The 17238-nt window shown below is 38.4% G+C and overlaps 1 protein-coding gene across 3 annotated transcripts in view; it reads left to right on the top strand.

Moving 5' to 3' along the window:
- The window catches only part of ARID1B (AT-rich interaction domain 1B), a 316305-nt gene that overhangs the window by 26366 nt on the left and 272701 nt on the right, over positions 1 to 17238 (top strand). For all 3 annotated transcript variants that reach the window (XM_042895357.1, XM_042895359.1, XM_042895358.1), the window contains exon 2: positions 1222 to 1416. In XM_042895357.1, the coding sequence (XP_042751291.1) occupies positions 1222 to 1416 (195 nt within the window). The remainder of the gene's footprint in view (positions 1 to 1221; positions 1417 to 17238) is intronic.

Here is a 17238-nt window from a genome sequence, read left to right as displayed (position 1 = left end):
GCATGACTAGAGGGGGACACATCTGTCTGTACTGGTAGGAAGAATAGTGTTTTAGGAGTACAAGCTAACAACAGAAAGAAATACGGACGGGGAGAAAAAGTAATTTGTTCTCACAAGAGCTGTTATGTCAGAATATAGTATCCAAAAAGGCCTTGTAGAAGTGTGCTATGTAGGAGACTTAAAAATGAAGTTTTCTGTAGGAAAACAAGTACCAAGTATTCCATGAGAAAGACTCCTGGAGTGGGGGTAGGTGAGGTTCTTTTGGGAGGAGGAATGTCTCATTCAGATGAGATTCTGATAGACTCCTTAAATTTTCTTGTTTGAATATAACTGTTTGTCAGTCAGGAGTTAAGGAATGGTTCCCATATAAGCAATACAGTACTTCTGCTATTGGAGTAGTATGGTATTTTTTTCTAGTTCAGTTCTCAGTAATAAAATGGGAGAGTAATGGCACACGATGGTTGACGCCCATCTTGAAACTGTTAAGGTGCTTGGTAAATCCTGCCAAAAAGTCTAAAAATAAAACTTCCCCTCCCCCCTGCATAAGTGATTTCAGTTTGGATTTTCTGAAGTCTGTTAAAAAGGCAAATAGCTGTCCATGTAAATTGTGGGTTATGACTTACCTTATGATCTGGAAGCTTATTAAAGCTCGTGCTAGCGATATGAGAGCACTGAAATACAGCACTCTGTAAGCATTGCGCTTGTTGGGAAGTTCCTTTTCTTCATGTTTTCCTGATTTTTATTTATTTATTTATTTATTTTCTCCTGAAGGAAAGCAAACAGACACTTTCTCAAGTTTGAATTACTTGCCCATTAGTTATATCTCTCTTGGCAGGCATTCTTCTATGCATGTTTACACACTGAAGGCAGCGTACAGCAGTCTATTCAATTGTTTTGTAAGCTGGAATTTGCTGGGAAATTACTATACCTGTCTTTTTGTACGTGACAGATATAGTCTAAATTTGACTGTGTAGTTCATTTTACTTATTTCTAAATGTAGCAGAAGTCTCAAACTTACCATTCAGAAACTCATCCAATTAATGGAAGCCATAATATGGTACTGTGCCTGTTTTTATGTCAGATCTATTTTTGATGTGTTTGTAAAAATGATGTAAAAGCATTGAGAGGATACCTGCATGCTTTGCTCGCGATGAGCGTGACTGTTCTGACCTATTTCTTCCAGCATTTCTTAACGACTTCTTTGTTTGTGTTCATTAACAGGGCAGCCCAATGGATCCAATGGTCATGAAGAGACCCCAGCTATATGGCATGGGCAATAACCCTCACTCCCAAGCGCAGCAGAGCAGCCCCTACCCTGGGCAGTCCTACGGCCCTCCCGGCCCCCAGCGCTACCCAGTGGGGATGCAGGGACGAGCCCCGGCAGCCATGGGAGGAATGCAGTATCCACAGCAGCAGGTTTGTGGAGGGCTTTTCTCTGTTCCTTTCGGTTCTCTGCTTTCAGACATTGTGGTAGTGCCGAGGGGTGCAAGAACAAAATTCATAGATAAGCATGCCTCCTCTACAAAGAGGGTGAGAGACTGTTTTAAAAGTAAATATCTTGTGTTGACAGCGTAAATGTTTTCTGAAACTCCATACAGTCACAAAAGAGCTTAGTGTCTTGCTAGTATCTTTTTGGAGAGAGAAATGTGTCAAACACCATCCATTTTCTTTTTTCTCAATTGACGTCACTTAGCCTTGTGTATTTACTTCATATATTTTTAATTCTCTCTGGTTCAGGTTTACTTATCTGTAAGATGAAAACCTAAAGCTGCCATTAGCGCAGTTGCTGACAACACACAGTAAGACTAGTGTTGTCCAGAGCATACGTATCTATATAAACATATTTGCATATTGATATCAACAGTTTTTTCCTTTTTTTTCCCTTTCTCCTTTTGATAAAAGTTTTCTTTAATTTTTCCTATTTTTTTTCCCCTGATCAACTCTCAAAGGTCAGCCTGGTTTTTGGCTATCAGAGGACATGAGAATGTCCTCCAATTCCAATGGGAATCTCTGTTAATCTAGTTGGGCTTCGTTGTTGGTGACAGTCTTGTCTGCATTTTTTCCAGCCCTTTTAAAACAAAGTCAGTTACAGTGTTCATAATGCGTATACAAAGTAAGACACAGTATCTTTCTAGAAAGGAAAGAAATTTCTCCAGGAATGATGATGTCAAATTTCTACTATATTTTTTATTTAGGGTTGTGAGTGTTGGCAGTGGGAGTTGCAGACTTTGTTGTGAGCATTGCAAGCTAGTAACTTGATGGTGGATGGAAAGCAGAGTTTTGTTTTGTGCTACAGAATAACTGCAGATCAGTTTCTTTTTATGTCATTTATTGTCAAATTTAGAGAAGAAAAGAAAGTTATGGAGTCCCAGACAGATAGGTGCTTGGCTAATTACTACTCACCCTCCAGTACAGGAGATTCATCAAGTGATCAGTTAACTAACAGTTTCAGATAGTTGAGCAAATAGTACCTTTATTAACAGTTTCCAGTTTTGATCTTTTCTGTTGTTAAATATTTTCTTGCAAGGAAGAGGCTGTTTTTGTTAAGAAATATAAAATGATAGATCTGGTTGCTATCTGAAGACAGCAGAGCATTTTATCAGTCGTGTATGGGAGGAAAAACTGGAAGAAGATGGCTGTCTGTGTGGCTGTTTGGCTGTGTGGCCAAATAAAGTTATTAAAACATATTTTTAATTTTAAAATGAGTTATTCTATGCTCTGTGGAGATGAGTGTTGAATTTTCACTTCATTTGCTAATTGCTTGATAATTGTAAATTATCCATCAGCAGGCAGTGACCTGGCATAGTGATTGGCTGCCGGCCCTATCTGTCTTCTAACAGCATTAATGTAATTGGCTGAGCAGTGGCACAGTTCTGAGCACTAATGCTCTTTGGGGAAAAAGTGAGAGGATAATTATGACATTGAATTTTTATTGAACGGACATCACCACCTAGGCATGATTTTGTTTTGGACTGCCTCCAAAGACTCGCGTGTTCAGTTTGTGAACCTCTAATGATCTGAATCCAGTTCTTTTCATACTGCTCATACATTACCACCTTTCTACAAAGGATTAAAATGCAGGAATGCAGGTTTGTAAATTGAATTGCCAACTTACCAGCTGAGTGGTAAGTTGTCTTTGGCACACGATGCCACAGTTTGATTCCTGGCTGGATTTTTACTCCTGTGACATGAATATTAAATAAGGAGAGCCTAGCTATGCTTGTTAAAATCAGCTGCATAGCATGTGCCTACTTCTAGGTGTAATATATACAAAATAAATAATATTGCAAAAGTTTCAAAAGATGAATCTCAGCACATTTTGAAAATTGTAGTCTTTTACAGAGTCACATTGAGTTAATGAAAACCACAAGGGACTTCTGAAAATGTGATTGGTTAATAAAAATACTAGGCTTACTTAAAATATATCTTTTTTATTTATTTTTTTAAACTGAAGTATCGTGCAGAAAGGGCATTGGGTAGGTGGATTATGAGAGTGGAAGTGCCACACTGTAGGAAGGCAGGGAAACATTTACGAGGGAGGTTATTATTTTAAGCTGTAGTTTGCTGTTGCCCAAAGACAGCTGGGATTGTCAGTTCTGTTTCCTTGGATGAAACTAGCAGGCTTTGTTAGGTTGTGAAGATATCTGCATTTTGAAGACTTTAAAATATTAGGTCTGGCTCTTTGTCAGTCAGTTCCACTGCTTGAGGTTAGTACTATGGGACTTGACAGATTTTAACTTGCAGGTTCTGCTGCAGGACAATGCAAATGGAGAAGCAGATGAAAAACAACACCCTAGTGATCCATCTAAAATTAAGGAAATATTGAAAATGAAGTTAATTGCCTAGATGAAGGTAGCTGGTGTATGTCATGCTGCAAGAGGGAATAGTGTATTCCTGTTGGAAGCCCAGTGCTGCAGCCCAGAGGTGCAGGAGAGACTCATGAAGAAGGGAGGCCTCTGGCATGAGAACAATTAAATAGACATGGAAAAGACGAAGTGTTGTCAGGTGCAGTCATCCTGTCTGCCTGCAGTATGAGTGTTAGCATAGCCTGCTAACCTGTTGAGAAAGCCATCTCCATGTAGTGCTGTAAGCATTCTCCTAGAACTTCTTCTATGTCTCCTAATCATAGAATCGTACAATCATTAAGGTTGGAAAAGGCCACTAAGGTCATCTAGTCCAACTGTCACCCCGTCATCACCATACCACTAAAGTATGTTCTAGGCATGCTTGGTGCCAAACAGGAAGGTTTTAATAAGGTTTTAATAAGACGCAAATTTCCTTAGAATTCTGTGTCAAGGTGTTGAAGAAAGTGTGGTAAGTATGTATGGGATATATTCTATGTAGTAGTTACAAACAGTGCTATGAAGAGATAAAACAGAGCTTCGAAAGGATTTGAACTTGGAAAGTGTCTCTCAGGAGTTAATCAATACAAGCCACAATAACAAAACACTAAACTGTATTTGAAATGTGGACAATTTTTTTTTTTTTTTTGCATTACTAACATAACTAAGGATAAAAGGCTGATGTGTGTGTGTATGTATATGTGTGTATATACATATATACACACATACGCATGTAGGAAAGAGAAGTAAAGCTGTAACAATAACTTGGTTGTCTCTTTCTTCCTAATGCTTGACAGCAGGGATCCATAATGAGCATGTGAAGATGCATGGTAGCCTGTTGCAACACAGTGCTTAGCAATTTGGAGAATGCCACAGCATTTTGTCAGATGTTAAGGGAACATCCAGTTAATTCAGTATCAGTAAATATGTAAAGCATTTAGACTGATTTCTGTAAGATTGTCTCAACGGCTAAGGAGATTAAAAATCAAATGATTTTCTAAGAGTGTGTGCGTAAGAAGGCAAGTATAAGAAGGGAAGATGCTACTGGAAGAATCATGTATTTTATTTATAGGATACAGACTTGACAGCGTGTCTCTCCTTTGGCAGTAGGCAATACTTGTGGTCAATGAATTACTTAACAAATATGACTTCTTGATGTTATTTGGAAGCTTAGTTTTTCTTCCCTCTGTATTCAATGGGCGGAGAAGGAAAAGGGGAGGCAAGGAAGAGCTGGCAGCAAGTTCATCTGTGTCTATGTTGTCAGTTTTCAACATGACAGAAGCACAAGTTGCAACAAGGCCAGCATTGGTATCTCAGGGTTTTAAAATGCTGGTTTTGCATTTAAATCTTAGTGTTGCTACCTCATGTACTCTTTCTCCTGTTTTGCATAGGAGGAATGTGGTTTTCAGGATTCATAGCACTCCTTTCCCAGAACATCAGAGAGATAATAGTACATACATAAAAACAGAACACAAAAACATCCTTTCAGGTTTAACTTTCTAACCTTTCAGATGTTTCTTGGTATTATAAAGGGGTGATGTGAAAATTAAGAAGCTTAGTGTGTAGGAATACTTAGCATCAGCATACTGTGCAATGTGTTTTGTTCCAGAGTGAATAATAAGATTTAAGTATAAAGATAGTAATTTCCTTTTTATTTATATTCCCCGCCTTTTGTACCTTTAGCTGAGCCAGCTGTGATGCCCTAATCATTCAGCTCTCCGTTTTTAAAATTCTGATGCCCTTTGAAAGTGTGCTCCTGTGCTGTGTGTTTTGGGAAGTTTTCTGATATTTCATAAGAACGTTTGTGAGAAGAATAAAAACTCCTAAGTCTATCTTCAAAAAGAAAAAGTTTTCAGCTGTTGTCTGAGATGTTGGTGTTTCATGTTAATAGCATGTAACATTTCAGTTTGTGCAGAATTTCATTAAGGTTAAAAATCAGCTCCTTGAAATATGAGTGGATAGGTTTTGGATGTTAGCAGCGAAGTCTGAAGGCTTCGATTTATGAATATGCTTGAAAGAATTGAGTAGCACGATGTGTCTGTTTAATCAGATGATCGATGCCTAATTGATTTTTTTTTTTTTTGAATGCATTAAAAATTCTTGTATGCTTGATGGACTGGAACAACAGATCATTGTGTAAATAGGATTGTGTTGCTATGACACATAATAAATTCCTTTATGACGGATAGTTGCATGGATTTGTACAATAGCCATTCCTAATAGCTATTTTAAATGCAATATATCAATACTTTTCCAATACTGATTGTGTGGTGGTCTGAGAGGTTTGAGCCTGACTGTACTAAGGTTTGAGCATCGGTCTTTTTTTCTTTTTCGCTGTATAAATACGTAGAGTCAAAGTGTGCTACTTGTCCTTTCACATTTCTTGTATTCTTGATCTGCAGAATGTAAACTTGTACAAGTTTTTTTGAGGATTAAGTATGGAAAACTTGCTGCTTCTTTTTTTTGCTTTTAGTCTTATATGACAGGTTTCAACTTGGAGTAACTTTTTTTTGAAGGTGCAAGAAAGTTTTATAAAACCTCCGGGAATGTGCTGCAAAGATTTATTGTAATGGAAACTGCAAGTCAACCAGAACTATAGCAGCACCAATGTGATTACCTCATTTAGGAGTGGGTTTACAGTCCTCATATTGGGTAATGTCCCAGATTGGAAATGTCGACTTTACGCCAAGGCAATCAATTGACTGTTGGCTTGGCAGGTAGTTTTAAAGCTAGCAAGTACGAATGTGTTTACTGTTTGGTGGCTGGTTGTATGTGGTCCTTTCTGAAATTGTTTTTATTCTAGAAGATTGAAATATGCCAAGAAAATGAGGCCGACTGTTTCGCGGTGAACTATTAACGTCAGTGTAGTGCATGTGTACAGTGAGCGCTAGTCAAGTGATACATTTGTTGTCTTGTGCGTGTAATTGCCCTCACATGCTAAAGCTAAAGAATACTGAATAGATGGCAGTTTTTTGTGCTCCTCAGTAGCTTTCAGCACAGACAATGTTGCTATTGGTTAAGGGAGCAGATACGCAAAATAAGCAGGATTTTTGTTTTTTAGCCTATTTATTTTGCAAAGATGGAGAATAAATCTCAAGAACAACCAGCAGAGGACAAAATAGTAAGATGTGTTGCCTTCTACAGACTGATAGCTGCATTTCATACATGTACATAAAAAATGATTGTAAACCTTTGATCATCATACACTTCAGAATATTCCCCTCTTTCCCCCCGCGGCCCCCCCCCCCCCCCGGATTTTTGTTTGATTTGCTGTAGGTGTGGTTTTATTGTTTGTTTGTTTTGCTTTTTTTCTTGGTATTTAGTTGAGGCTCCCATTAGGAGCTTAAGAGCCTTCTTAGAAATTCCTGAGAAGCAGAGGCTGAAACTCTTAACAGTGAATCTTGTTCCAGTTTCTTCATCTATTAAAAACATGTAAATATTTTGAATTAAAGATAATTTCTCGTAGTATTTTCTTTAATGATGTATCTGCTGTTCTGTCAGATAAACTTGCTGCAAAAAAAGCCGTAGATAAAGTGAATCCTTCCTTTTATGAATCAGAGAAAGGGACAAGAAGTCATGGCTATTTGTTTTCCTTGTAAGGTCATCTTTAAGAACGGGTCTTGTGATGATCAGGTGTTACTAATGGCAAAGAACAGTTGGTTCTCTTTGTCATGTAATGAATCGGGGTTTTAAAATAATAGATTTCAGAAAATACTAAATACTATGCCTGTGCAGACTGTAGGAAGATGTTTAGTGTGGTTCTTTCTTTTGGATATACTAAGCCTCATTGAGTAAATTGAAAAAAGGAGGCAGCTGCTTTAGTTTGTGGCAGCATAGGGCTTTATGTTGTATTGTCTCCATTAGAATTATCCCTTCCATTGAGTGTGATTCACTCTATGGAGGGAGGTGAGCACAGATTACAGATAATCACAGAATCAAATTTGACATAAGTTTCGGGTCTTTATGGTAGCTTAGCTCTTCATCTTAATGCTGGTCATCTGAGATTGTTTACTGAAGAAAATCCCTGAAGTAGCGGAATTGCATTATTATGGTAAATAGAAACATTTCAGTAGCTTCTATCATTTCTTTGAAATAGTTCTGAAAAAACATAGGTTGAAAAGGAAAAAAGAACTGATCCTTCATCTGCTGATAGACTGCCTGGAAATGAGACGGGGTCAACATTTTTGTCTCTTCACTTACTGATGTTCAGTAAATGCTAATTTTTACATCTGTCCTGGAGTAAATGGCTATGTTTGGTCTACGTTTATATAGAAAGCGTGTCACAATCATCGACGCATTACAGCAAATAGAAATTCATTTTTGTTACTGCTAAATGATTGTACTTCACGTTGAATACTTAATAGCTGTAATCACATCTGCTGTTCTGCTTGGAAGTGGGGCCATGAGAGAGGAAAAGCAAAGCCTGTGGGTTGGTCCTTTGAAAGTAGTTGCTGTTACGGAAGCACTGGTTGTTCTGTTATTGAGAAATTTGTTTACTGAAAGTATTAGCTGTCAGCCTAAATTGGATTGGGAGAGGAAATAAATTTTGGTCATCAGAAGTGAGAGAACAGAGAGGGTATTTGCATTTGCACCAGCAAGATACAAAACCATTTACTTGTGAACAGTTCGTTTTACATGGCAGCACGAGACATGACTTTATTTACATTTGAAATAAAATAAGCATTATGCTTTAAGAAGAGTCTGCTGCATTACTCTATTCAACAGCTGCCGTGCAGTGACTGTGCCAGGAGGAATAATTAACTGTTTCTCTTGATAGTATATTCATAGCAGTTTTCTGTTAATAATATTCATCAAATAATACACTCATAATGAAATAATAATTTGCACCCCGAACTACCAAAATTACATCCAAAACCCATCATGCACACATTAGGATTTTTGTAACCATACTTTCTGTAGCATCCTTGGGGGGCAACTCAGCATTTCTTGGGAAGTCCTGATATAAGTTTCTCAGAAGATAATATCAGTTGCCCATGAATTTGATCTTGCTTAGAGGATACAAGGGAGGCAGTAGAATTTCCCTTTTAGAAATAGGGAGTATGTTTCCCACTGCTGAAAATAGGGCTGAAGATAAGGTGAAACTTAACTGAAGTCAGTGAGAAATTTCCTGTGCAGCGGAGCCATGATTTCCTCAGTTTCTGCATAGTTGGGGTTATTAGGTGAGCAGTCTTTGGTTGATAGCAGCATAGGCAGAGTCGGCCCCTTAAGTGTAGCACTTAACACTGTTTCACAATGGAACACAGGTCAGCATCCTTCACTTGGTGACTGTGGGATGGAACCAGGTAACTTTCTTCTTGGGAGAACTGACCTTTCAGGAATACCTGATGTTTCAGGAGTTCAAAATAAGACTCTCAGTGCTTCCACCAATTTTTTTGTTGTTTTTTTTTTTTTTTTTTTAAATAAACTGAAATTTGTTACATTTACCTTCAGATAAAACTATGTAAAATGCTACTCTAAGTGTACCATTTTTTTAAGTGTCCCAAAAAATGGAAAGCATTTTCCATGCCTGTTTTTGTGTGTCCATTTTAAATAACATGGATCTCATGTTAGTATGATCAAAGCTTGCTCATTAACATGTTTCAGTGTTTTATTTTTTAATCACTTAAAACATTAAGCTTTTTTGAGGACAGATGAACTATAAAGTTTATTATTATTTTTAAAAAAAAACAAAAACTTCAATATGTTTAAACTGCTAACATACTCCTTAGGTCACTGTTTTTAAAACCAATTGTATTGCTTCTTTTGACAATACTATCTAGATGCATATAAAGATCCAAGGGTAAATACTTTAATCTTTTGGTCTTTTACTGTTTTTCAAGAACAGTGAAAGAAGACTTTAAGAACTTAAGGAATAACTTAAAGCTACAGATCATTCCATTTCTGTAGGCTTTTATTCTTCTTTTACCTTGTGTGACCCCATTTTTAGGTGCTTCTCTAGTACTTGGGCTTTTTATTCCTTGCTTTGCTTGGAATAGAAAAACGTGTTAAATGTTCACATTGTTAAATGCTGGCATTCTAGCTGGTAAGTGTTTGATCTCTGAAGCTTATAATGCATTTTGGAGGTGTGGAAAAGGAGTGAGGAGGAAATCAGTGTCTGTTCTGTTTTTTGTGAGCTTGATCCTTTTCCTCTTCTGAATATTGTTACCTAATGCCTTTTGCATTCATGTGTTAAGAGCAAACGCATAACATAGTAATTTAGTGAGCGAGCAATATTAAAAAGCATATTTGCATCTTATATTCAAACATGCCTTTGGGAAAGTGTGAATTTGGCTTTGTTGTGTATGTCAAAGGGACAAATTACACTTGGTATTAGTATGTTTCACAAAGCAATGATGAAGAGATTTCTGCTTATTTCTTGGCAAACTGTAATATAACTTGTCTTTTGAGACACAAATCCAATCAAAATAAACAAGGTTTATATAGCCACTAAGGAAGATGTTGTTTTAATTACAGAAGAGACATTACTTATCTTGAGTCTACGTACATGTTTGTTTTACAGGCCTGATTTGGCAAATGCGGGCTTTACAGGGCAGGTTAACAAAACTGCCTTGTTCTTTGCAGTGGGTCACCTCTATCTCTAAACTCTGTTAATTCTGTGCAAGTGGTGTTCAGTGAAAAATAAGGAGGTGAGAATTGATGCCAAGAACACATTGAATCTGTGCCTGGAGGAAGAAGAATGGAGTTCCTTGGGAAGCAGCTGTGCTGCTTGGAGCAGTTTGTAGAATCGCAGAGTCATAGAAGTTGAAGCCTAGGTTGAAAAGGACCAGAATGCTCATCTAGTTTCAACTCCTGCTATGTGCAGGGTCACCAACCACCAGAGCAGGCTGCCCAGAGCCACATCCAGCCTGGCCATGAATGCCTCCAGGGGATGGGGCATCCACAGCCTCCTTGGGCAACCTGTTCCAGAGCGTCACCAACCTCTGTTTGAAAATCGTCATCCTAATATTTAACCTAAACCTCCCCTGTCTCAGTTTAAAAGCATTCCCCCTTTTTACTATCCCTATCCACCCCCATAAACAGCGGTTCCCCTTCCTGTTTATATTCAGTTCAGGGATGCCACTGCATGTCTCTGCTCCTGCTCCTAACTTTCTCATCTGGCAGAACTGAATTTGATGTTTTCTAACTCTTCCAACTTACTAGAGAGTATTTAAATGATGTGTATTGACTGGCTGATATTTTTTTTCATTCATTTTCTTTTATTACTGGTTGGCAAAACTGAAGAGTATCAGAGGCCAACGTATCCCTCCACAGATTTGAGAAGTGTGTATTTAATAGATTTATGGTCTTTTTATGTTTGAAAAGTTGTCCTAGAGAGGAAACTATCATTTTTAAAACCAACCTTCAGTTTTGCAGAAAAGTATACTTCAGACTTTGTGGAAAACGTTCCTGATGTTAGAGAGCATGCAAGTGGTTTTTCAGTCCTTTGGGGTGATGCTGGGAGAAATCCCATGTATCCTTCTCAAACGGAAGATTGTTTTATGACCTGAGTAAATGGTGAAGAGTAGATTCAGTAAATGCCAAGTATGTGTGGATACTTGGCCTTCCTTTTTCACATTACAGGAAAAGTAATGTTTTCTAACGTCACTTTAGGCCTATAACTCAGGAGTTACAAGCGGAATATAACCGCAAAAAGTAATTTAAGAATAACCGGGAAAAGATTATATATTCTTCAGGTGTAGGCTTTTCTTTGTTCTTTCTCTTTCTGGTTCTGTCATCTCGTTTTTATCTTTCATATATATATAAGTGTCTATAAATATGCCCTTTTCCTTGGCATGCATTCTGATTCATGATCAAAATAAAAACCTGACTAAATATCACAGCCCTGTGTACGTATGAGTTGCTTTAGATTTGTCTGCAGGAACTCTGAAACTTCTGCGCTCTGTCAAACTGGTTTAAAAAAAAAAATAGCCCAGAGGATAAAAATTAGTTATTGTTACGAAACCTGGTTGTAAGGCTGTTGTTTATAAGAACATGGGAAGATGCACACTCTGTGCAGTGTTTTGCTTAGTGAGGAAAACATGTTTTTACTTGAGAAGTATTTCTTAAATGTGGGCTTGATCTCGTGTATTCAGCTTGCCGTCATAGGCAGAAATGGTTGTGCCCTAAATCTTTACGTGTAATAAAGTTGTGTCCTCAAGATTTATAAAATATTTGCTGAAAGAAAGGATGAAACATTTTGACATTTGTTAATCCTATAGTAATAAAATGCTATCGATAGCTTTTTACTGCATCGTCTTGCTGAGCACTCTTTATTGTCTCCGAGAGGCAAAATTTCACTGGATGGTACTGGAAGTCTCTGAAGTAGGGGTGCTGTGTCTTAAACAGCAGATTTGGGAGAAAATCAAAAGGGGAAAGGGGCCAGTGGGTGAGCGGTGTCAGCAGCGCTAGCACCGATTATGTAAGGAATGATCACCTGCTCTGTGCGTGCGTGTCAATAAAAATGCAGGAGAGCACCTTTCTTGACACAGAGGTTGCTGAAACATCACTGCTGTCTCTTTTTGTAATACTCTTGTGGATGTTTTTGCACAAAGTGGTATCTGTCAGAGCTTGAAACCTTGTGCAGCTCCCTTTGAACAGGTAGCGCGGGACAAGTTCCAGCACATCGTTACCTGACAGTTGGGCCGCCTACTGTGGGCAGGGAGTGCCTTGTGAGCCTACATCTGAGCTGGTGTGCTGAGAGCTTTGCCTGACACTTTGCTGTGCAAATATTGGCCTGCTAATAATTACTGAACTTCCATTTTGAATCATGGTTTTCTTCCTTTTTTCCTCCTCTGTTAAAGGGAGACAGTAGTAGTGGGAAACACTGAGGGTACAGGAAGAGTCTGTGATTAGCCTGGAGACATTTTTGCACTGAATAATGAGATAAATCTGTATGTTTTCATTGCCATGCTGTCTTTGTTTTTGAAACACGCTATTTGTTGTTTCCAGTAGTAAGTACTGTTAATCTAGTAATGCACGTGGTGTGGAGTATGTCAAATTACAGATGAAAACAGATGTTGGGAGTGACTCACCTAAAGGATGCAGTAGGAGTATTATGACTGAGTATTTTTCATCAGAGATAACTTTTATTTGTTATGTTCGTGCACCGGGTGAGAGATTGTGGCTGGTATTTGAGCAGTGGCTGAATAAAGCTTGGTCTTGTTTTAGCTCATTTGTGGAGTTCTTTATCTCTGCTTTACCATCTTTTGCAAATTGAGATATTCAGACTCTGGAATGGGATATTCTGTGGAGATCCCAGTTGTGCTGAAAAAGGAAGAATGAATTGGGTGACAGAGGCCTCCAAAAGAACATCCCGTAATTTTTCCTACAACTGAAGTCAGCATAACTGCTTATTGGAACAAGGCACGATGGTGTATTTGCATGCCATTACCTTGATGGACTTTTCACATCTTTTTTTTTCTTTTTCAAGTTACTCTGACTTGGGGCAACTTTCTCCATTTAGTTGCAGGTGGAATTAGCCTTGCAAATCTGTTTATCAGCTGAGGCAGAAGTTTACTTATTTACCCTTACTGCAATGTTAATATTGTTAGTTACACTCTGTTTACTTGTGGAGGAAAATGTAAGCGAATCCTGAACGTCTGCAACCACCTTCTGCACAGAGTTGTGGGCACTTTGTCAGTGCTGTGTTTGCTCTCCCCTCTGTGTGAGGAATGGTGATTGCTGGGGGCAGGGGGGAATAACCCTGTGAAGCCCTCATTGTGCTGGGGAATGCCACCCCTCAGCCCTTGGTTTCCATGGCTTCCAGTGAAATTTGCCTAAGGTTGTGTGATTCCTGTCGGTTTTGTCTTTGTGACTTCAGTTCAACCAGTTGCACTGGAGGCTTTCTGTGTTCACAGGCAATGGGGGAGAGGCTGCCATTGCCTACACTTCCTGTGGCAATCTGCTTTTGGGGTTACTCAGTTAAAGTGCTGTGTTTGTTGTCAGCTGATGCATCCCAAAGGGCTGCGCATCCCCTTCTGCGTGTGGCAGTCTAGGTAACATGGTGACAGTAGGATGTGGGAAAAATAGAAACCTGCATTACAAGAAATGCATCTCCATGCAGACATAGAACAGCAGTCATTTTGATGGAGCTGGAGTTTGATAGCTATTCAGAAAAAGGACTACTGTGTGAAGATAAGTATGGGAATCTAGATCTTAGAGAAAAGATTAGTGATAATCCTCCTGAATGAAGCTGGTGTCAGCATATGGCTGTCTGGACACTGAAGTTCATTCTCTTCATCTGGATTTGACTCTGTGTCCCATCTTCAGATACAATGCTGTACTGCTGATGCGGAGTATTAAATCTCCTGAGACCATGTGATATATTGAGGCAGTGACTTCTTATTCCTGGTACAGGAAAAGGGTGGAGTACTTCAGGCAATTTTCAAGGCAGAAGAAATAAGTGGATGAAATCCATGTTGAGGGATTACAGGGCTTTGTAGGAGTGAACTGCTTTCAAATTGCCCCATTGAGCAGAAAATACACCTAGCCAGGCTTTTTCTGACTTAAGGAAAGTACGGCTCACACTCTGGAGAGCTGGTGGGATTTCCAGAAGATTATGTTCAAGGGACATTCCCAAGTCTCAGAATGTCACATGAAATGGAAGAAAATCAACTTCTCCCCGTAGGTGGAAGAAACTTAAGCAACAACCCTAATCCCCATCTTCAGAAGCAGCTTTTGATGGCCTAGTCTGTCAGCTCTTTGGATGAATTCACATCAGGAAGGTAGGTTTGTGGTGCTAGTTGTCTGGAAGCAGAAGGTTTTTTTAAGAGAATTAACCCAACTGTGCTTGAAAAACCTTTTAAATAGAGTAGAAACCAAGATGAAAGATTCTGGAGTTGACCCACTGGTAGGGTAAACCATGCAGCTGAGAAACCGTGGAGGGTTTGGAGAAGCTAGTTACCATCTGTAAGAAGGCAGTGTGCTGGTCTGGGACCCTCCTGCAGGTGGAAGGGCCTTTGCAGAGGCCTCAGCAGGTGGAAGAACTCCAGACTGAGCAGTAAGAGTGGAGGGTAAAACTAAAGCAGAGGTAGGAAAGCACACATTGAAATCTACGTCATGGCTTTATGAGCAAAAGTGATCAAGGTACTCAGACATGACAGGGAGGGAAAAAACCTGCTTAATTGCTTATATTCTAGTGCTAGCAGCCAGGGTAATAAACAAGGGGAGCTGAAATTTCTCATTCGCGATTATAAATTTCATCTACTTGGTATTACTTGAAATCTAGTGGGAAGGTTCACAGGATTGGAATGTTAAAATAAATGGTTATAACCTATTTAGAGAGAATTGAATGTGTAGAAGTGGAGGGAAAGTGGTACTCTATATCCAGAGTGATATTATGTATTTCTGAATCACTGAGTGCTCAAAAGCAAATGATCTTAAATGTGTCTGAGTTATTGTCCTGGCAAAGAAGGCATGAGATCAGAGTGCTAGCTACTAGCAGCAGAAGCAGGATGACCAGACTTGTGTTGGGGAGGGCAGGGGAAGCAGGGACTGAACCCCTTGTGCTGCCACTATTGAAGCCTTAACTGATTTTTTATAAAAATGGTATGTGTAAAGGCAGGTGACAAGTTACTTTAAAATACTGCTTTCAGTGCTGAAAGGCTTAAAGTCAAATGAAGAACTTGTTACAGAGCTTCCTTAAATAAGGACCACAGCTTGATTCAGCTGTGCTGTATGCAGAAAGAATTGAGCTTAAAAAAGCAAAAATAAATAAATTAAAAGAAAATAAAGATCATTGATGCAAGTAGATTGGTAGATACGTTCTGTACACATGCCAACATGTCTATTAGTTTCAGAGCAACAGCTACACAAAGATGAGAAATATAAGCTGTTTATAAGCTAAATCAGTTGGGAGGAAGTTTTCTGTTCAAATTCTATAGGCATCGCTTGGAAATGGCTTAAAAGTATTTTACTAAACAGAATAATTGAGGAAAAACTTAATTTTTTCCCGCTGTTTCTGTCTTCAGTGTTTGGCAGAATTTTAAAACTAGTAGGAAAAAATACTGTCAGTCCTTGAAGCTATTTCTTGTTTTGTTTAACGATATTTTGAATGTGGATCAAGTTTATTTTAAAGTGGTTTCTTTAGTAATGAAGATCCGTTTTTAAAGAGAGTCAAATTGCTTCAACTGAATGAGCAATAATTGTGAATGAAAAAAATGACCTGCTAAGAAATGTTATGTTTACCATTTTTCTAATGTAATAAGTATGTTAAGCTTAAGATCTGAATAAATATTTGTCTTAGTGCATAATTGCTTAAATAAGTGTGTGTGGACACTTGAATGTGTTTTTCTGGTTAGCAAAAAAGCCTGCTGAGCATAGTGGGAAATCTATAGCTAATAGTAAAACAAAATCCAATATTTATCAACCAGCGCTACTAAACCTTCCTTTAAAAGGGTAACCAAAAAAAATTAATGCAAAACAAGATTAGAATATATGACTCATGCCAGATTTTCCTGCTTGCCAATTTAAATAAGACTGGACGAATACCCAATACCTTGATTTGAATCAGCCCTCTGTGATCTAGGAACTGAACCACAGGTCTCGCTTACCTCAGGATATCTCTTTCCTCAGGAAAGCAGTGACAGAGAAAGCTTTGAAGGTCATGGTAGATAATCCGTTGAATGCAGGTTTCTTCTTGTGCAATCCTGCAGTTTAAAAGCATTAATATGAGATATTTGGCTGAGTAAAAAGAAAGTGATACCAGAAAACTGAATCTAGTTTTGGATCCTTCATAGCGGCTGTTGGAGATGGAACGTAGACAAAAAGCTACAATGGCTTCAGTGAACGGGGCAACATTGTCCATCATTTAGAGATTCCAAGAATCATTAAGAGACATCCTTTTAGATTGGGAAATGGGTGATTCGGATCTGTTGGCCCAAATTTTTGTATGTCTAAATCTGTGGAACAGAAATTATTACGAAGAATTATTCAGTCCAACTTTCAAGTATACAGCATGTATACTGTACTTTCACAGGTAAGGAAAGCACATTGATTGGAGAACTGTGGTCACATGCAGGAGCTGCTTGAGGCATGCTGTCTTCATCAAATATTACAGGATATCTCCATGTGATCAAAAATAACTCCAGAAGATCTGAAAAATAGCTTGGCCTTCAAAGTGTTAAGTGATGTATATGTGAAATTACTTTCTTTCTACATTATTGCAGTCAGAGTGTGTGAATCTCACATTCCAGTAGTGTGGTCAGTTTATTAAATGTGTAACACGTTGTTATGCCTTGAGAAACCAGGAACTTTAATTACTGAAAATAACGTAAAGTGGTTGTTAATTTTGCAGAGGAAAAGGGAGTACTTTTTATGCAGTCTGCTTCTCTGTGCTTGAGATGTTTGCCATCAGGCAAGGATTTTATTTTAAAATGCATGTAGACGGTATGAAAAT

The sequence above is a fragment of the Lagopus leucura genome, unplaced genomic scaffold, assembly GCF_019238085.1.
Source record: "Lagopus leucura isolate 7727_CA_CO unplaced genomic scaffold, USGS_WTPT01 Super-Scaffold_73, whole genome shotgun sequence".
NCBI classification, from domain to species: domain Eukaryota; kingdom Metazoa; phylum Chordata; class Aves; order Galliformes; family Phasianidae; genus Lagopus; species Lagopus leucura.
Note: the sequence above shows the minus strand (reverse complement) of the source record. Positions and strands in the feature narration are given on the sequence as shown.